This window comes from Mus musculus, chromosome 1 (genome assembly GCF_000001635.26).
Source record: "Mus musculus strain C57BL/6J chromosome 1, GRCm38.p6 C57BL/6J".
NCBI lineage: Eukaryota > Metazoa > Chordata > Mammalia > Rodentia > Muridae > Mus > Mus musculus.
This window is the reverse complement of record NC_000067.6, coordinates 54,037,504-54,059,308: the sequence shown is the minus strand read 5'-3', so window position 1 is coordinate 54,059,308 and position 21,805 is coordinate 54,037,504. Positions and strand designations below refer to the sequence as shown.

The following is a 21,805-nucleotide window of genomic DNA, read 5'->3' as shown; positions in this document are numbered from 1 at the left end:
TAGCATCAGGGTGGAGGCAGATATATCAAGCATCTCTCTGAGGCACATCAGCAAAGTGACATTCAGAACTTTATAGTATAATTTCATTCTCTATCTACGTGGTGGCCACTATGAGTGCTGATTGTTTGTTTTTTAATATTTCTAACTTTTTAGGCTTAATTCAGTTTTTTTTTTCTTCTTCTTTGCTTAGAGCTTGGTCCAGGGATGTGATTTCTAGAAATCAATCTCTATGGATCAGTAAACCTATTACTGGAGAATCTCCTGGCTCCTCCAACTACATACCCACATGCTTAGCAGGTGTGTTAGTACACTAAAGAACAGAAGAAGCCAGGCTGTTTAAATGCCCAGCATCTTTGTTCAGAGCATCGCCACTGTTCTGTGGACTGGTTTTCTTGTTACACCTTAGCTGGTACATTTCCTTTATTTGACATTCTGGATCATCTATAGACAAGGGGATCTAGTGCTTCTTAGCCCTGCTCTTTCTTATAAAGAGGGCATGCCCCATGAGAGGAGTAAACAGGAACAGTGGCTGCTAATATTTGGGGATACTTTTACACATGCTGGAGTATGGTTTCTTCCATTTGCAGACCGCAGTGGTCCCTGGGTAGCCTGTCATCATCAACCAGACCTCTGACTACAGAGGCCCCCAGGGAGTAGTTCTCAGTCTGAGGGTCTCGACCACTCTGAGGTGTTGCATATTAAGATATCCTGTGTATCAGATATTTACATTACAATTCATAACCGCAGCAAAATTACAGATGTGAAGTAGCAATGAAAATAATTTTATGTTTGGGGTCACCACAACATGAGGAACTGTATTAAGGGGTCGCAGCCTTAGGAAGGTTGAGAACCAACTACTCTAGAGGCTTTCCCCACCTTTCTGTGTAAGATGGATGGTCAGTCATGACTGCCAGTGTGCCATTTGCAATGTGTTTTTGGAAGACTGTGTGCCCAAGACAAAGACAAATCGGTGGTATGGTTATGTGGTTGTTTCCTCATTGGGAGAAGGTAGGCTGATGATAGGAGGTGACTATGTAAACGCACAGCATAGGGTCTGGCTCACTTTAGCAGGCTAGTAAAAGACAGTTTTATTTTGATTTATAATTTTCCCCACAGATGTACAGCCTTCTTTCATGTATTTTGTTAGGATTTATAAAAGATCCACGAGATTTGATTTAGCATAGAGTTTTAATACAGTGTACTTTCTGTTGTTCAATATAAAACAATATTTAAATATTTTATGGCTGTAGTACCCAGATTTCGGGAATTAGCAATTGGAGGCCTGATTCATATGTAGAAATTCATCCTCCTTCTCAGGGCTTGCATACAGGCCATGGGCTGTGAAAAATGGGGTCTTCTGAAACATACATTTTTATTTTAGTAATAAAATTGAGGAATATAAAGTACTAGGCCATAATACCAGCTTTTCAGGAGGCTAAGGCAGGAGGAGTTTGGCTGCATTAGTAAAACCATCAATGCTGGATAGTGTGGTGCATATATAGTTGAGTCTGGCATGTGTGAAACTCTGGGGCCAGTCCTCAGTATTGGAGGGTGGGCACCAAGGCTAGCTCTTCATAAACTTAAAGGGTTCAGTGTTTTTGTTGTAAACGGTGGTCTTTTTTTCCATTATTTATATATTTATTGAACAGAAATAATTGTTGGTCATTTGACACCATTCATCAATATCTTTAGTGTTTCTTTTGCCTTGAAAGTTTATTTGTGGAGTAGATTTTTAAAGTGTTAATTCTTGGCATACTGAGTGTTTGAAATTACAATGGTCTTAGCTTGGTGTAGTGGCATATACCTATAATACTAGCACTTGGGAGGCAGAGGCAAGAGATTTCAGGCTCAAGTCCAGCCAAGAAACACATCTATTTTCAGTTTTCAATGAGAGACAGTTTTTGTTGCCATAAAAAGAAATGATGTGGTCTTTATTAAAAGTATACATTAAGTTTGGTTAATAAAGATCATTTCTACATAGAATACTCAGAACTTTCCCCCAAAAGAATGCCCTAATTTAAAAACAGTACAGTTTGAATCTAAAGAAACTTAAGAAAAACATATAGAAAAATTGTCTCTGGTATAATGATTTACAGTTTTATAGTTTGAAACACTCAGTGCTTTTTTCACATTAACTCATGGGGAGATTTATGGTCACTGCTTTAGTCTCTATTATTTTGGAAATTTAGTGCAATTATCAAAAAGATAAACCAGTAAGATAATAGATATCACCTTTATTTGTAAGTGATGATTGACTAATAGATGTGATGAGGCTCAGAACTGAAGATAGTCGTAAGATTAAGCACAGGTGCAGTAATAATCAAAGAAAATACAAACGAGCCACTCCCCCATTATTTTTAACCTTTTGGTGAACACCATCTGGTTTAATGAGAGTACATGTTTGTTGAGAGCTATTGTATGTGGTGCTACATCAACTCACTTAATTCTGATAATAACCATATCAGGCAGGTGCAATGATACCATCCCTGTTTTATGAAATCTGTGAGCAGTCGAGGGAGGCAATGGAGCTGAGTTACAGTAAAACTTGGATTTGAAGCTGGCTATGGAATCCTACTTCCAGAACCACAGTTTGTCCACTAACTTGTCTCTAAACACGGGAAAATACCCAGTACTGTTAAATGGCATTAGGAAGAAAATACCCACTTTTTACATGCCCTGTGCTTTCTTCAATGGCCATGAGTTGGTGATTCCAATTCTTTTTTATTTAAGAAAACTATTTATTTACTTCTAATATCTTTATTTATACTCTGGCAACTCCCTATATATGTACAACATACTTTGATCACCTCTAACATAAATACTCCTCTTCTCTTAGATTCCCCCAAGAACACTGCCGTCCAGTGGCCATCAGCTGCTGATAGCTTCTTGGCTAAGGGTGGAGCAGCCTTCCAGGCTGGAATGTTGATTGCTTTGATCTGGTGCAGGTGACATCATGAGTGCAGTGGGGCATACAATGTCTAGAGACAGCATCATAGCACTTCTCCCCATCCCTGAGCTCTTCCATCCCCTCTGACCATATGAAATGTTCTCTGAGCCTTGTAGAAGGTGTTAGTTGATGCAAATGTCTCATTTAGAACTGAGTACTCAACAGGTACGTACACTTAGCACACTGAACAGTTGTAAGTCTCTGCATTAACTACTTCCCATTGCAAAAAGAAGTTTTTCTAACCAGTGCCGAGAGCAGCATTGATCTATGGGTAAAAATGTAAATATTTAGAAAGCAGATACAACATTCCATTTAGTGAAGCAACATTACATTTCCTTCTAAGGCCTGCAAGCTCCCAAACCTTGGGCTTCTGATGAGGTTTAGAGTACCAGGTACAAATTCTCCCCTTGAATCCCATAGAAAGTGGTTGACTAACCTCGCAGCAGCCATGACACTACTGCACCAGTCGATACCTCTATGTTGGTACTATATCTCACAGGGGCCAGTGTTGGGTAAGTCCACTGATGATTGTTCTTCTCTGTTGACTACCTGTAAGCACTAAAGCTAGCCAGAGGGAGGAAGTTCCCAGTCTGTTCTAGCTTGATTTCTACATAGTCTAAAGCCAAAGTGTGTTTGGGTCTCATTATCTAGCTAAGGTAGGAAGCCAAGAGCAATAATTTGTAGGGAGGTATCACACACACAGCACTGAGATTTTCATTTAATAGTCTTCTTGGGAAAGTGTTATCTATGTATATAAAGTATGTCCCAACCTTTTAAAAGCTCTATTTTAAAATTAAGTTTCACATAGGGCCTTTCCATACATCCTTAGTTTTTATTTGTTAAACTATGACACCCCAACACCACACTACCTCTACTCGACTTTTTTGCCCTCAGCAAATGCCAAAATGAAAGTATGAGGTTGCATTTGTACTAATAACCTAACTGACCGTCTTGAGGGAATTACATTTGCTATACCAATGACTACTTAAAAGGATGTTACAGTGTATTGTTTGTTAATATGAATGTGTGTATTACACTTGTGTAAAAAAAAAAATAGGCTCTAAAGCAGTTCAGCTTTGTAGTGTGATCTCATCTTATCTATACATAAATAGCTATGCATGTATTTCTAGACCAGACTGCTGTAGGTTATCATGTCTGGGAACTGACCTTAAGGATTTTTCATTTCTTTTTCTATTTTTTAACATATTTTTACAGTGTGTATGTGTTATTTTTAAGACTGGCAAAGCATCCTACAAAGGTACTTCTTCTCCCTGTCTCACCACTCACTTTGTGATACATTTAGGTCGTCACGTTTTGATATGGTTTGGCTATGGAATTTGAGAAGAAGCTCCATGCCATGATAGTGTTTTTAAAGTTCAGACTTACAGGACTTATTATTCCCTCCTCAGAAACTAATCCAGAAACTGAGATGTGCTGTCATTGGGCCGGCTTGCTCTGAACTGCAGGTCTCCTCTGTAGTTGGTCTCAGATCCTAATCTAAACATGACTCTGTGTACAAAAATAGAACTAAAGCAGATGATATTATATATGTACCTCAGTCAACAAGTGTCATCCATAATTAGGGGTGTAGTCAATCAGAATGCTTCTCCTGGGCTTTTCTCTGGGCCTGGGTTGAAATGCATGATGTAGACCTCTCATCCCCCTGTGCAGCTCAATATGGATTTGGAGTCTACTGATACCAACATGTTTGGTGAGTTTGTTTTCTATTAGAGATTTGACACATTGACTTAAAAATGGTTTATTTGGCTGTATCCTTTGAAAGTCTCCTTGAGAAGTTAATTATTCATCTGACAGATTTTTAATATCACTCTAGTCTGACAACTTAAATTACTGTGGTGTTTATGATAAGAGTTATTACTGATTTCCTACAGAAACCTCTAAGCCTGGATGATACAGCGCTTTGAATAACAAAGGATTATTATTATTTCTGCATATAAAAGACATCAGTACAAATAAGTCTCCAGTTGCTAATTCCCAAGATCAGGGTGCTATAGTCACAAAATACTGAAATATTGGTTTATATTAAACAACAGAAAGGACACTGTGTATTAAAACTCTATGTTAAGTCAAATATTCTGGTACATCTTTTGCAAATCCCAGTGAACTACATGATCATAGAAACGTGATGTTTGGGCCCCACTCCGTGATCTGTATGATGATCTGTAGATGTGGGTTGGAGGCTAGATGGCAGTAGTATACCATACTGTCTGTTGTCATGTCTAGGTGAAGATACCTTCCATGAATATTTTCTTTGTCCTCAGCCTAATTCCCAGGGGGAAATGTTCCCTATACCTATTTTAAGCTCACTATTTCCTCTAGTTTTCTTCCATGCCCTTCTCTGGCTGAGCACCATATTTTGAAAGTCAACTCTATTCCCATCCTTCTTGGCATGAGAGACAGACCTTAGTTTCTTAGTTTATGGCAGGCTGTCTTAGTCATTGTTTTATTGCAATAAAGACACCATGTTTCCAGCAACTTTTTAAAGGAGAAAACATTTAACTGGGAGCTTGATTACAGTTTCAGAGGCCAGTGACTTACTTCCTCCAACAAGGCAATACCTCCTAATCCTTCTAATCCTATCAAATAGTTCTACTTCTGGTGACTAAGCATTTAAATATATGAGTATATAGGGGCTATTCTTATTCAAGCTATTGTATTCTACTCCCTGGCTTCTAAAGACTTATAGCCACATCACAATGCAAAATGCATTTAGTCTAATTTCAAAAGTCCCCAATCTATTACAGTCTCAATGTGGTTTAAAAGTCTAAAGTTCAAAGTCTCTTCTTAGACTCTTGGTAATTTTTTACTGTAATCCCCTTTAAAAATCAAAATAAATAAACATACTTCCACCATGCAATGGCACAGAATTCTAAAGGGGGCAAAGGAGAGCACAGTGAAGAAAGCAAAGCAAAAGAAGACCAAAAACCAGCCAGGCAAACTTCAAACCCTGCATCTCCATGTCTGATGTCAAAGCAGTCTTCAGATCTCCAACTTCTTTCAGCTGTGTTGACTACAGCACAATTTTTTTTTTTTTAAAGTTGGCTCCACATGCCTTTTGCAACTTCCCTTAACAGGTATCCCACAACTCTGACATTTCCAACATCTTGGGTCTCCAACAAAATCCAGGCTTTTTCTTCACTGCTTCACACAGTGTCCTATATGGGCTTACAGGCATGTTCCTGACACATGCCTAGCCTGACCATCTTTCTTTTAACTATTGAGAGAGATTTCACAACTCCCTTCTTGCATCTTTGACTCTAAAGCCACAAGCATGTGGCCAAAGCTGCCAAGCTCTGTGCTTCAGGGGAGTGGAACTTGGCCCCCTCTTCAATTACATCTGCATCCTCATTCTGTTGTTAATGGTTTCCTTCACCACTTAAGCTTTCCTTTAAATCCTTTTCACAAATTGTAAACTGGGTTGGGTCTTGCCCTGAGACAGCACTCACTCCCTCATTCCATTTAGCACCAGGATTTTCTTTAAACATTTTATCCTCTTGAGCATTGGACCTGGAACCATTACACTTCCAGTTGCTCCTTTTCTTCCAAAACTGTACATTTTATGTTTCTCCTTACCCCACTTGTTCCTTTTCTTTATAGATCTACCCAACAGTGTCTGCTGATAACCACACAATAATAACACTTCACTACTGTGTTGTCTTGAAATCTCCTCTGCCAACACTGTTAATTTGAAAGTCCCAGGCAAACTTTTAGAACAAGGTTTTAAAAAAGCAGCCCGATTCTTTGCCAAAATATCAGAAGAATATTCTTTAGCCCGTTTACTAATATTGTTCCCCTCAGAAACCTCTTGATTTGGGCCCCTACAGTTCAAATCACTCAGCACTATCTTTATATGCTTGCTAAGATGGGCAATTAAGCCCTGCTTAAAACATACAAAAGGCTTTCGACTTGAAAGTCCTAAAGTCTTCTATATTCTTTCTGCAAAAGGCACAGTCTGGTCTAACACAGAAATAAACACCACTCCCTGATAACAACTTCTGTTTTAATCACTGTTATATTTCTGTGAAGAGACACCATGAACAGGCCAACTCTTTTTTGTTGTTGTTGTTGTTTTTTTTGTTGTTGGGAGGGGGTGGTTCAAGACAGGGTTTGTGTAGCCCTGGCTGTCCTGGAACTCACTCTGTAGACCAGGCTGGCCTCAAACTCAGAAATCTGCCTGCCTCTGCCTCCCAAGTGCTGGGATTAAAGGCATGCGCCACCACTGCCTGGTTTAAATAGGCCAACTCTTATAAGAGAAAGCATTTAATTTGGGGCTTTCTTACAGTTTTCAGAGGCATAGTCCATTATCATTGTGGTTGGAAGCATGGCAGCAGGCATGGCTACATCCTGATGTGCAGGCAGAGAATGAGACTGAGTCTGGCATGGGCTTTTGGAAAGCCCACCCCCAGTGGCATACTTCCTCCAGCAAAGCCATGCCTCCTAATTCTTCTAATCCTATCAATCATTTCCACACCCAGGTGACTAAGCATTTAAATAAATGAGCCTCTGGGGACCATTTTTCTTCAAACCACTGCACTGTTTTTATTATTATTATTATTATTATTATTTTTTTTTTTTTTTGGTTTTTCGACACAGGGTTTCTCTGTATAGCCCTGGCTGTCCTGGAACTCACTCTGTAGACCAGGCTGGCCTCGAACTCAGAAATCCGCCTGCCTCTGCCTCCCAAGTGCTGGGATTAAAGGCGTGCGCCACCACGCCCGGCTGTTTTTATTATTTTATTTCATCCTGTCCTCGTGTTTCATATAAATGTGTCTTTATGGTGTATGTATATGCATATGTGTATATGTGTGTGTGTATGGTATATGTGCATGTTTGTATTGTGCAGGTATGTGAATACCTTGTTCTATCTCTTTGCCCTTTTCCTTCCTTCCTTCCTTCCTTCCTTCCTTCCTTCCTTCCTTCCTTCCTTCCTTCCTTCCTCCCTCCCTCCCTCCCTCCCTCCCTCCCTTCCTTCTTCCTTCCTTTCTTCTTCTTCTTTTTTTCATAGATAAAGCTGCATTTTATTTTTTATTTGAGGTTGGACCTTTCATATTCCAGGTCAGCCTTGAATTCAAGACCTTGCCTCCACCTCCCAAGTCCTTGGGTAGCAGGTGTGCTTTCCTTCCAGCAGGCTCCATTATCCACAATTTATTATACTCAGATGTCAGAAAAGCCTTAAGCTCAGCCAAGGTCTTTATTCAAGAACTGAAGGAGTCTGGGATGAGGGAGGATGTTTACACAAAACAGCACTGGTCCTGAGATACACAATAGTTAGGGCCAAGGACCAGAAACTACTGATCCCTTATAGAGGGGAGGCTTCAGACTTGATCTGTGTCTAAACAGGTCTCAGGTCTCATTTCTTAGTCAACATTTCTTCATCCCTTCAGAAGTTCCAGGAAACAGCTTGATAACCACTGATGGGTTGTCTTGTCTCTTCTAGTTCCAGCATCTTGGTTTCCTAGGCTAAACAAGAAAACAGCAAAATGGCCTTTTCGTCTTGATTCTTCTCAAGATGTATTTTTGAGACTAGGGAATAATTCTAAGCTGGGATGTAGATAAGACATGTTCCAAAAGGGCTCAGGGAACCCTTCCACTTTGTGGGGCCCTTCACCTGGAAAAGCCCGGAACAAGCCCTGGTTTGTGATGGCGGTAAGACACAGGGAAGGTGAGGGCCATGGCCCCATTAGTTTCTTGAGACTTGTCTCTCACTGATCTTACTAGTGCTGCACTAGTGGTCAGAAAGCTTCAGACACCTTCCTGTCTCTAACCCCACAGCACTGCAATTACAGGCATGAGCAGGACCATACCTGACATTTTATATGGCTCTTAGGGATTCAAACTTGTCTGTGCAGCACCAAGACATCTCCATGGTCCGTCCCATCACTCGGTTTCTATCCTTTAATGTATCTTTTGTAAGAATGATAAGCATTGTTCCTTAATCTCAGACATTGAAACTTAGCCTGTGCTTGGCGTTTTCTCTGTGTGAAATGGGGGGTGGGAGTGGGGGTGGGGTGGGGGACAGGCAATCCGTGGAGGATCAAGCAAAGAGAACACATGATCTGACTTATATTTGAGTGGGATCCCTCTGGCTGCTAGGTCAAAGCTAGCCTGGGCATCTCCCCCCCCCCCAAAAAAAAACCCCACAGGCAGACAAACCTGCCCTCCCAGCACTAATGAGCTCTTTGTGCTGCACCTCACATGCATCCTGTTTATTTTAAAGCCCAAATTTAAAAAAAAAAAAAAACAAAGATTGTATCTAATTGTTTGTTGTGTCTTGTATTACTCTTTGTTAGATTGAGCCTGTTGGATCTGGCATGTATAATCACAGGATAGTCAGTACGAGGGGGCTGGATTATCTAAGGAATGTTGAAGGGCCAGTGTAAGAGGACACATTGCAGGCAGACTCCCCTGCCACCTCTTCTAAAGTACGTCACAACTTGTATAACTTTTGGAAGAAGACTTTTAGCCCTTACAGAAGGCATAGCCATGAGACGGAGGCATCATCAAGAGTTATTATGTTTCAGTAGTCCATGTGTGTCTGCTGCCTGCTTCCAGTGCTTTGAGTGGCACTGATGCTCCTGTGCCTGAGCACTGCGCTCAATAAAGTTCTGTGAGTTAGAATTACAACTTTAGTATGGAGAGTGTTTGAAATTCACCACCTCCCATCTTTATGCAACTTTACCAAGTATTTTTATATGTACCTTGGTGTTATTTATAACAGAAACATGAACACTAAAATATATATATTATGTTTCTTATAAAGGGAAAAAAATCAAAGGTTTCAGGCAATTTTGTGAACAGTTTCTCGTGGTAATGCAAGCACTACTAACCCATTTCTTTTAAAAATTGTTGTAAGCTGTGAGAGTAACACATCTGAAAGATTTTAGACTTCTTAAACATTTTATACCCCCACTGAGCCCTCCAGGGACACATTGGCACAGTGTATTTTAATTAATGCTAAGGTTGTTAGTAGGTAGAAACTGGCACTTGGATATTCATTCTATCCCCGCTCCTGGCCCACTGTTCTAACAGCTTGGGACATACACTGTTATGTATATATCTATCTCTTAACTTTAGATTCGCCCAAAAGACTACTGATTCTTTTCAGTCTTCACTTTTATTCCCTCATTGCAAACTGTTTCCAAGTCTTTGTGTTCTTTAAAAATAGAATCCTGACTTATGCTTCCTTTCCATGTCACTAACGTCCATTCATTCCGAGTGTGACTGTAGGGCCTGAGGAAGCCTGAGACTGCCTTTTGCATGCTGGAGGCCAGGAGTCATGGGGAAAAGGGGGAGGCAGGGAGCATCTACAGTCTTCTGCCCTCTGAGACCACCCTCCAGTAGGCAGAACTAGTAGGAGCCAAAGGATACAGGATGTTTGCTTTTGAGACAAGGTCTTACTGTGCAGAGTAGGCTGGTCTTTTTATATATAATTTTGACATTATAATATAATTAATCACTTCTCTTCTCTGGGCTATGGCTCTTACAGTCTTTCTATTCTCTCTTCATCAATGACCTCTGAGCCATAGGAGCAGGCATTATATATAGATGTAACATTTAGGAGTAGGCCTCCACAACCTGCTCTTTATCTGTTGCAGAGAAGTGACCTTGATGATGGCTGAAAGCTGTACTTATCGGTGGGTATAAGGAGTTAGCCTGGTCTGGAATTCATGATCTTCCTATCTTCGACTCCCAGGTAGTTGGAATTACAGGCTTGTTCCACCAGACCTACCTTAGATTTTCTGATTAGTATATACTAATCGTAAAAACAAACTTGTTTCAGTGTTGGGCCTGTGGTACACAATTGTTATCCTAGAACTCAGGAGCTAGAAGGAGAATAATTAGGAGTTCAAGGTCAGCCTCGGATACTTTTTGAGTTCTACTGTAGCCTGGGCTATAGGAGATCCTGCTTCAGAAAACCAAAACCAAAGCAAAACAAAGGTAAAACAAAACCCAACAACACTTCTAACAGGGACAACAAAAAACAAAATGAGTTTCTTTTTTCCTCCACTTCCTATAATATTATTCCTTTACCTAAGTAGTCCCACTTCTACTTTTGTGTGTGTGTGTGTTTATATTGTTATATGTGTGTAAGTATATAATGGATGTATCGAGGCAGAGTGAGGTTTACACTGCCATTGATTTGTCAGTGTGGTACTCACAGATAACCTGTGTTCTCCACACATTTTATATCTAGCTGGGGCATTTATAAGTGACCTGTTTGTAAAGCACTTAGAAAGGGTAAATGCTCTGTGAGTTTTTGTTAAAGAAACCCACAGATAACCACCATACCTCCTCTGACACAAGAACCCCTGGAGCATTCTTTATTTGAAGACCTCAAGCCTTGAAGTGGAAGCTAGAGGATAGGATGGGAACTCTGAGACTTGTCCATGTCCCTGTCTTCTAGTCTTCCCTGGGAAAACCTTCTCTACAGACTGAATGTCTTCATGTAACAGGATTGCATGGTTACCCCAAATAGAGATTTGGCTAAAAGGTGTCTTTGTGCCAAATGCATCAAAAAAGACCTTGGGCAGGTTAAGGAATTTATGCTCACTCCCTGGCTCTGTCAGATAGCTCAGTGACACTTTCCTTTTGACTGCAGGGAGATCTCACTGCTGACAGTGAGCTGGAAGGAAGAGAGCTCTCTTGGAAAATACAAGCATCTTCATCATTTAGATCTGTTCTTTGTGGTCCCCTCAGGAGACCCTACCCCCCAGCAGCAATTGAGTGCTTGAAATGTGGTTAATACAACCTGTGTTTTCAAGTAAAGATAAAAAGTCTTGGGTAGCAAAGAAGAACAGAATGTCTCACTAGTAATGGTTTAGTTTAATGTTGAAATAATAGATTGTATACAGCGATTTAAAATAGATTATTTGTATTTCTTCTTGTTTTATGTTGTTAATATAGGTCTAGAAAACATAGAATTACACACTTGGGTTGCATTGCATTTCCGTTAGACTGTGCAGGTTTATGCTAATCCTGCACCTGTCCTTTGTGTTCTAACCTGGTTTTTATTTAGTCTGGCTGTTAGGAAACAGCCTATCAAAAGTGTTTTCCCAAGGCCACCAAGCTCCTAGCTTTTCTAGATTATTTTTTTAACCTTAGCCATGACATTTGTTAATCTCCTGGGAGTCTCTCCTCTTTGGCCTTTAGTATCTCCTCTTTTGTTTATGTCTAGGCCCTGGGAACCAGTCTCCAGGAACATCAGTATGCTCTGTGCCAAGTTTCAGCTCACCAGTGTCAGTTGTGTTAGCCTGCCTCTCTCCCCAGAGACTTCTACTCAAATTCCTTTGCAGTTCTCTTATCAGCTTCCATGTTCTGAGGAGCCTGGGTTTTTCCTCCCTCCCCATGCACTCTTCCTGGTCGAATCCCCATTTCCCTCCCTTCCAGTGCCTACTTCCCCATCTTCATGCCTCCAACCCGAATGCTTGCTCGCCGTACTTTTCTCCTAAGGCCCACCTCAAATATTTTGACTCTTTCAATGGACATATTTCTTCCTGGCTCTTCAATTTTCTCGTCTCCAAACAGAGCTGATGGTACTCTCAAGCTAATTCACAGTATTCCCGGGTCTCACTTGGATTTGCGCTATCAAGGTGCTTTGGAAAACATACAGCACTTTGCAAATATGATGTTACCACAATGCAAGCGCTCTGCAGCATTTCTTGTCTTTCTTTAAACATTTGTTGGGACAGATTGTGCGTATGTGTGAAGTGACATTGGTAGCACACTGAACTCTTTCATATATGAGCTTTTGGCCTTCTAAAATAAAAAAAATCTCAAGTTCGTAGAAAGTGAGAGCCATACCATATGCTATAGTAAAGGAGATGTTTTTGGGGAAAATCCCTTAGCTTTTTATTGTTTTGCAACCGCTCTGGCCTGATGCTAGGCACATAGTAACACACACTTCAAATATGGCTTCAGGATCCCATTAAGGTTGTAAATTCATATATGTCCAGCTCCTTTTACTTTTCTATTGAGATATATCATAAGTAATGTGTCCAGGTTTTGACTTTTTTATTTTTATATCTTTTTCTTGGTACAGTGTGGTCCCATGGGTGGGACACTGGTCTTTTGTTCCTTGTAACCTTGACACCTTCCATGTGGGAGGTGGTCAGAATGCATTCTCTTGGTGAGAAAGTCAAGCCTCAGCCTTTATTCCTGGCTTGTGCACTGAAGAACAGCACTTCCCAGGGGCCTGAGCCCCACATTGGGGTTTCTTGGTAGGTGAGTTCTTCTGTGCTACTAGGCTGTTCTGTTTCTGACTAGTGCTGTCCTTGGAGCGGGTAAGAGTACTAACAGCTTCATCTCCCAGTAAGTAACTGATGGGGTTTGGGGCCAAGAGCATGGGGGAATTGTGGGAACATGTAAACCAGTTCTATTTGGTAAAATTAAAGTAGAATACAGTAACAAGATAATTAGTAGCTAATCTTAATTGAACACATAGGACGGGCTAGACATTGTTTTTGTTTGTTTGTTTGTTTGTTTTTTAAATTTTCACATTGTTTTAATCAAGTAATGTAGCTGTTTGAAACAGGAAACTTTATGACACCTCAGTAGAGCAACGAAGGATTACTCCTATCAGGTTAACCTCCATGAATAAAACCCAGATTGTGTGAAATTTGAATCCCACTGGTTTGGCACCAGAATGAACAGAAGCCCCAGACCTTCCTAAGTGTCTAAGACCTGACCGTTTCCCTGTAAAGCAACAGCTCTAAGACAAAAATCTTGCCAACCTGAGGCCGAATGTGCTGATGTACTTGAGACTCTCAAAAAATGATGACAAATGGAGATGGGCAGGCCATGCAACAAAGAATCTGAAACCCAGGAGACAAGTGACCACTTCTTTGGTGTGACACAGCACATTCCCTTGTTACCATTCCAGGTGTATGGCTCCTGCTCCACACTCAAACTCTTATTAAAGTTCTAATTTTACTAAATATTTGTATGATTTTAATGCACAATTTTTACATTGTTTATTAAAGTCTAATAATCTGTGAGATGGATGACACAAAGAATGAAATTCAAATAATGTATGAGCTAGCACGCCACACACAAATTAACCACATGGGTTTTTAACTCCCAGAATGCACTTTTGTAGAAAGGAATATGTGCTGTTTTTAATATTGAAGACAAGTTTTCAAATATAGTCAGGACCCCAGAAAGAGCTTACACCAGCAAGTGTGTAAGAACTCACTTTTGCGTCTGAAGTCCAAGGCTCTGAATGGGCTGGTCAGGCCTTAGCTAGCTGCACCCACCCAGTGGCCATCAGTCTCTCAGGTATCCAGCTATATTCAATGTGAAGTAAAAAATATCCCAAGTCTTACACCAAAATACAGGCTCTGACTCAGAAGTATGAGTTTAACTTTCTCTTTAAATAAGACAATTGGGGAAGGGGGTCAAGCTTGAAAAACAGTAACACTTATTTTGGCAAGATAGCAACCAAAATCTAAAGTACAAGCTATTATATCCAAATTAAAAGGCATTAAAGAATAAACCATAATATTGGGGAGGGGGTACACAAACACAAGATACAGTATGTCTAAACATCTTGAAATTATAATTTAAGGGTAAAAGTTGAAAAATTTCGCTGTTTAAGCTAGAGATTAAGTGTACCTTTTTTCCTGTTTCTCCCAAATAGAATCAGAGCTTACGATTTAATCACACCTCAAAGCTTTTCTCTCAATACAAAGCAACCACTAAATGCACACAAAATACTTATTTGTTAATAATTTCCCTGGCTTATCCAATGTGCAATGCACACGACTTGAAAGACTACAATTTGGGGATGAGTGTACACAAATTGGAAAACCACAACTTCCAAGTTTTAAAATTTGCTCTTAAACCATAGGACACACGGGTCATTTTTACTTCTTATGAGGATGTCACACTGTCATTTAATCATCAAATTTCCTTAGAATGACACGAATTAGACATTGGTTTAAATGCTTTTTTAATACACTGGTTAATTTAGTTCTCTCTAAAGTCCTGGAGACGGGTTAATGGCAGTAGGAAAATGGAGGAAGTTAAAATAAACAGTCAGAGATTACAGAGTAAATTTATAGTATAGATATGACCAAGATCCAGATATGGGGTGTTAGCATTTTGTCTAGGTTACACCTCACAGTTACCTGGCAATGGCCAGGTATGCCTGACTCACTATAAAAGGGGCTGCTTGCCCCCTCCACTGCCTCTTGCTCTCTTGCTTTCTTGCTCTTCTTCTGTCCTCTTCCTTTTCCCCCTATCTCACCATTCCCCTCCTCCCCACCCCCTCCATGTGCTCTTGGCTGGCCTCTACTCTTCTCTTCTCTTCTCTTCTCTTCTCTTCTCTTCTTGTTCTTGTTCTTCTTGTTGTTTTTCTTGTTGTTGTTGTTGTTGTTGTTGTTGTTGTTCTTCTTCTTCTTCTTCTTCTCCTCCTTCTTCTTCTTCTTCTTCTTCTTCTTCTTCTTCTTCTTCTTCTTCTTCTTCTTCTTCTTCTTCTTCTTCTTCTTCTTTTTCTTCTTCTTCTTCTCCTTCTTCCTCTCTCTCTCTCTCTTCCCCTCCCTCTGCCTTTCCCTGTCTCTACTACCCTCCCCATGCCCAGAATAAACTCTATTCTATACTATACCTTCGTGTAGCTGGTCCCTGAAGGGATGCCTCAGCATGGGCCCTCAGAGACACCCCTTCCCCCACACCTGACTACACATCCACCAAACATATTCCCTCTCTCCTTATCTTATAAACACAGCATGGGGCTTTAAATCTCATCCCCTGATGCACAATGCTAACCTGCCTTTCTGTTTAAATATAGGTCATGCTAAAACACACAGTTCAGTTGTATGCCCGTGTCTTTTCCTTCCTTTCTAGAGCAGGATTATTGTCAGTAGTTGGTCTGTTGTGTTTTTAAGCTATGAAAGTTCTGGCCTATTTCTTTAGGAAAATAGTTTTGTTATATACAGCATGCACTTGCTGCTTGCCTGCAGTGTGCTAGGAGTGAATTATTTATAGTTCTTGCTGGAGTTGATGTGGCACTTGACTCGCTGAGTTTATAAAGAAATTATGGCTTGCTGCAATCCACTGTCATGACCGTGGGTGAGAGGCTGACTCATGGCTTAGGTTCCATAGGTCAGATAACTGCCCAATAGTCATGGGGGTATGTAACAATGCTGGGTTCCTGCATGGACCATGCAAGGAAACAGAAGTATGAACTCAATTCAGTGAACAAGGACACGAACTTAATGTCATTGACCTAGAGAAACTGGCTTGCGTTTTCATTTTTATTTTTGTCCTTTTCACATAGAATTTCTTGCCTAGAAATCCAAGTTACTTCACATTTATTTATTTATCATCTGCCGAGCCTTTTCACTGCCAAGTTATTTTTGATTTAAGGAATAGTGCTAAAAACATGAGATCAACTTCATGGCAGAAATTACTTGAATTTATTTGCAAGTGCAAGAGCTGTATTCATGGAAACATGAGCACCGTGATGGCCAGTCGTGGTTGTCTACTTGACACATCTGGGAAGAGGGAACCATCTTATTTAGGGGTTCTGTTGCTGCAAGGAAACACCATGACCAAAAGCAAGTTGGGTAGGAAAGGGTTAATTTGGCTTAGCTTCTACATTGTAGTCCATCATTGGAGGAAGGCAGGACAGGAACACAGCAGGGCAGGAGCCTGGATGCAGGAGCTGATGCAGATATTAAGGGTTTGTTCCTCCTGGCTTGCTCAGCCTGCTTTCTTATCCTAGTACCACCAGCTTAGGGATAGAGCCACCCACAGTGGTGAGCTCTTCCTCATCAATTACTAATAAGAAAATGCCTTACATCTGGATCTTATGGAGGCATTTTCTCAATTGAGGTTCCTTCCTTTCAGATGACTCTAGCTTGTGTCATGTTAACAAAAATCTAGCCGTGATAGGACTCTAAATTGAAAAATTGCTTTCATCAAATTGGTCTTTGGGGCATTTTCTTGGTTACTAATTGATACAGAAGAGCCAAGTACACTATGGGCAGCTACAACCCTAAGCAGATTGACCTGTGCTTTATGTCATATAAGCAGAACAGGTCAACATGAGCCAGGGAGCAAGCTAGTAGCCAGCATCTCTCCCTGGCCCTTGATCCATTCAGTTTCTGCCTCCACATTCCTGCTTGAGTTTCTGTCCTGGCTTCCCTTGATGATGGATTGAAACTCATAAGCTGAAATAAACCCTTTCCTTCCCTCGTCAGTTTTTGTCACAGTGTGGTGTTATCATCACAACAGAACACCATCAAAGTGGGCATTTCACCCCAACTATGAAATGGATAGAGAAATGGGAAAAGTCGGGGAGCCTTTTCTTTCCCTTTCTTGGCTCCCAGACTCAGTACCCAAGGTTGGTAGCTATGATACAAATAGGACACTGGAGAGTAACTAGTTTGGTTTTTTTTTTTAAAGATTTATTTTATTATTAATATATGTAAGTACACTGTAGCTGTCTTCAGACACTCCAGAAGAGGGAGTCAGATCTTGTTGCGGATGGTTGTGAGCCACCATGTGGTTGCTGGGATTTGAACTCTGGACCTTCGGAAGAGCAGTCGGGTGCTCTTACCCACTGAGCCATCTCACCAGCCCAACTAGTTTGTTTTTAAGTAGAATCTCATGCTAACTTTTCAGGAGTCAATATATTAACTTCAAAAGAAATATTTGAAAGATTGCAAGAGTCTGAGTGCACAGAATAAGAGTTGAAGCCCATAAAGCCTGTTTCTGTTTGGAAAGCAGAGTGGGAGAAAAGCAGATTTACTCTATTATTCACTCTGGGTGAGGTAATGTGAACCCATGGGCAAGGGGGAGTTAATTACCGGGAGACAGAACCTCACAGGCACTGGGCAAAAGGACAAACGTCTTAGAAAGAGTCTCACGAGCAGCTAGCAGTACAATAACAGGAGATTCACTGTGAGCAAGTGAGACTGGATGCAAGGCCCAACAAGGGGAGTCTGTTCCTTTCTGGAAACCACACGGGAGCCAAAGGCAAGCACCCATCATGATCCAGGTGATAGGAATAGTTTGTGCCATTTGGAACTTCAGGGTGACAAGCAGTGGGCTCAGAAGAGAGCATGGAGACGTGAGTCATGCCACCGAGTCTCTGGGTTAAAGATGCTCGCCTTTCCTCGTCGATATGGATCCCAATGCCACTGTAGACACTGTGACATAGTGACAACAAATGAGAATCGCTGCTTTTGTGAAAGCTTTGTTTGTATTAGGGGGAATGGACAAGGGCTAGGTGAGTGATCATATGGCAAATCGGACTTTACAGAGAAACATAAAGACTTACTTCCAGGATGTTGCCATTCTGGATATAATGCCCCCTCCTCTGTATTTAAGTGCAGGGGCCACATTTGCGCAAGCTCTTGAAGATGTTGCCAGTGAGCTACGCTCCTCATGGCAGGGGAAGTGAAGCAGTGAGCAGTACATCAGTAGCGTTCATTGTCTGCATTTAGCATGTATCTTACTGGTTGAAAATTTAGTTACGTGTGGGATAGAAAGGGGGCAGAGGGTGGTGGGATATGTAGGAAGGCATGGATCTAAGAGGGATGCTAGAAAAGTCCCTCCTTTTCACTTTCTTGGAAAAGCTGTGCTAAGAGAAACCAGGGGCCAGAGGTGTATGACAGCCTGGCCATCTTGTGATCTCTGTCCTAGACGTTATTTCTGATATTATCAGGTGACTGTAGGATGGTGTCTTTTATTTCCACAGTAGATTATTGTATGCTGAGGCTTTAATAAAATCTCAGGCTTTATATCTGGGATGTTTAATACTAACTCCTCACCTTTTAGCACTGATGTTTTATGCTTGTCTGTCTCTTGCAGCTTTGTAGGAAAACAACCTCAGAGAGGCAGACAAGATGGCTAGCTCAGCCCGGGAGCATTTGCTTTTTGTGCGGCGTCGAAATCCACAGATGCGGTACACACTGAGCCCAGAGAACCTCCAGAGCCTGGCAGCCCAGAACTCAATGCCCGAGAACATGGCCCTACAGCGGGCCAACAGTGACACGGATCTGGTGACTTCTGAGAGCCGCTCCAGCCTGACTGCCAGCATGTACGAATACACGCTGGGGCAAGCCCAGAACCTCATTATCTTCTGGGACATTAAGGAAGAGGTTGACCCCAGCGATTGGATAGGACTCTATCACATAGGTGAGTCTGGGTGAAGACTTGCATGTGGCTCAGCATGGCTTTTAACTCTGAGATGGTAATGTTCTGTGTTTTCTGCTGCCATAAAAAGGAAGAGAAGGTTTTCATACACAAATAGACAAAGCAGATTCTGGGCACATTCTTTGTTCCTTGGGAGGAGAGGCAGCTGTTCCTTTACAAGCATCTTGTGGTTCTATTTCTACCAAACTAAATGTCAGCCCCTGTGGGCACCGCTGGATTTTCTCTTCCCTTTATTGTTGTTCTTGAGACACCGTCATGACTTGGAAAGAGGGGGTCCTTAACACCTATGAACACTGTTAAACTGATAGGAAAACAGTTTGCGTTCTCCACAGGTTGATTTCACTTAAAACAATCTGCAGCCTGGGGTATCTTTTTATGAATGGGAAATATTACCTATTTGTTTTGAGAAAACAGTCCCAGCTTTGTTTAACTATATTCAAATCTGTTATTCATATGTGAATGAATGATGAATGAAATATCCCAGAAAATACAAGTTAGTTGTTATTTCTTCTTCCTTTTTGTTTGTTTGTTTTTTGAGACAGGGTTTCTCTGTGTAGCCCTGGCTGTCCTGGAACTCACTCTGTAGACCAGGCTGGCCTCGAATTCAGAAATTCGCCTGCCTCTGCCTCCCAAGTGCTGGGATTAAAGGCATGTGCCACCACTGCCCGGCCCAATTAATCTTAAATACATTTTAAATCTAACATAATAATATAATCCAGCGTTATTCACAGTTGGATAATTTTTCTCTGAATGAAGGAAATGATTCTAAAATTGATACCTGATATTGATTTCACTGTAAGTTATGAGTCAAGCGTCTTGTTTTGGTTGCTGTGTAAGGAATAAACAAGGAGTCCTGTGTTGGCCTCCTAGGCAGGGCTCATTTTGCCCCCTAGAGGACACTTGGTGTGGAGACATTTTTGACTGCCGTTATTTTGATTTCATCTCTGTAGTGGGATGAGAACAGGGTCCTTCACAGCAGTGCATGGACAGCAGAGCTCCATCTGCCCCAGGAGTCCCCTGGTCCCACTTTGAAAAGCCTGCAAACCTGCATCCTTGCTGAACTTTTGTTAGAATGATAAGCCCACTGAAACTGGGCTTCTTTGGGGACTAAGAATTTTCTTTTGAAAAAAATATGGGTTCTGTAACTTTGGAGCTCTAAATGATTAACCATGCTGGATAGCGGGAAAAAAAATCCAGAATAGAAAAAATTTCAATGAATTAGTAACTTTTTTTCTCCCCCCTCTTATGGTAACAAAAAGAGTGGTAGGCAAAAGTCTCTAAAGTTGTTTATTTTCTTTGGGTGTATTTAACTATATAGTCAAAATGAGGAAGGCATGCAATTTAAAGTCCTTGTTCATGTTATTATGACCGTAAAAGAGCGTACAGTTTGTAGGATGTCAGTCTCCCTTTGGGCTCCATTTTTTTTTTTTTTTTACATTTTAGATATTTTAATAATAAAAAAAAACTTAAGTCTTCCTATGACATTGCAAATAAAAAATGGTGGTTTAAAATGTTTTATATGATGTTTCTTGGAAAAATAATTAATTTTTATTTTCTCGTATAAGATTAAGTTTACATATGTGAACGACAGTCTTCTAGAGTTAGGTGGGCATTAACTCGGATTATTTACTATTTTCTCATACTTTCTTATTGTTCATCCCCTCAAACTGTTACATTTTCCTGTCTAATCAGGTTAAGTAAGGAACAAAAGCACAGTGGCCATAGTTCTCATGTTTTGTGCGTTACCTGCTGAGGAAGGAGTTTGTGTCAGAGTTTCCTAAGCTAGGAAAGCAAGAGTGGGAAGTGAATCTCTTGCAAGTGTTAGCTCTTCTTCAGGAAGCTTCTATCCCTCTCACATAAATCACCATTGTTCTTTACATTTGTTTCCATCAGTGTTGACTATGACATATTTATATGCAAATTTTATTTTAGTTACATTGGCTGGAATATGTGAAGTTTATGTTAATGATTTTGATGAATTTGGGAAACTTTGCCACTTTTTCCTTCCTTCCTTCCTTCCTTCCTTCCTTCCTTCCTTCCTTCCTTCCTTCCTTCCTTCCTTCCTTTCTTTCTCTCTTTCTCTCTTTCTCTCTTTCTTTCCTTTTTTTTTGAGACAGGGTTTCTCTGTGTATTTCTGGAGCTAACTCTGTAGACCACACTAACCTCATAGAGATCTGGTTCCTCTGCCTCCTGAGTGCTGGGATCAAAGGCATGTGCCACCACTGCCTGACTTCATATTTTCTTCATGTGTGTATGTGTGTGTGTGTGTTTTAAGTATTCTTACTTTTTACTGCAACCTATATTATATTATTTCACATTGTTCTACAAGGTATTTGTGGTTTTGACCTATTTTTCATAGATCTATTTTCTCCATGATATTCACATTTCCTAGTTTCTTCTTATCCATCTTCCTCCTCCTCCTTTTCCTCCTTCACACAGACACACAGAGACATGTATGCACACATGCACGCATGCATGCACGCATGCACGCATGCATGCACACACACAGGTATTAGAAACAGGGTCTTTTGTGTCCCAAGTTGCCTGACATTGCTGTGTAGCTGAAGATGACCTTCAATTCCTGATTCTTTTCTGTTCACCTCCCTTCCCAAGTGCTGAGGTAATAGGAGTGGACCACCACACTGGCTCTATCCATCCTTAAGTTTATTAGCCTTTTCC

The 21,805-nt window shown here is 40.8% G+C and overlaps 1 protein-coding gene across 5 annotated transcripts in view; it reads left to right on the top strand.

The window, feature by feature from the left end:
* The window catches only part of Hecw2 (HECT, C2 and WW domain containing E3 ubiquitin protein ligase 2), a 388,163-nt gene that overhangs the window by 135,726 nt on the left and 230,632 nt on the right, over positions 1 to 21,805 (top strand). For all 5 annotated transcript variants that reach the window (XM_006496067.2, XM_006496068.4, XM_006496066.4 and 2 more), the window contains exon 2: positions 18,782 to 19,108. In XM_006496067.2, coding sequence (XP_006496130.1) covers positions 18,817 to 19,108 — 292 coding nt within the window. In that variant the 5' untranslated portion in view covers positions 18,782 to 18,816. The remainder of the gene's footprint in view (positions 1 to 18,781; positions 19,109 to 21,805) is intronic.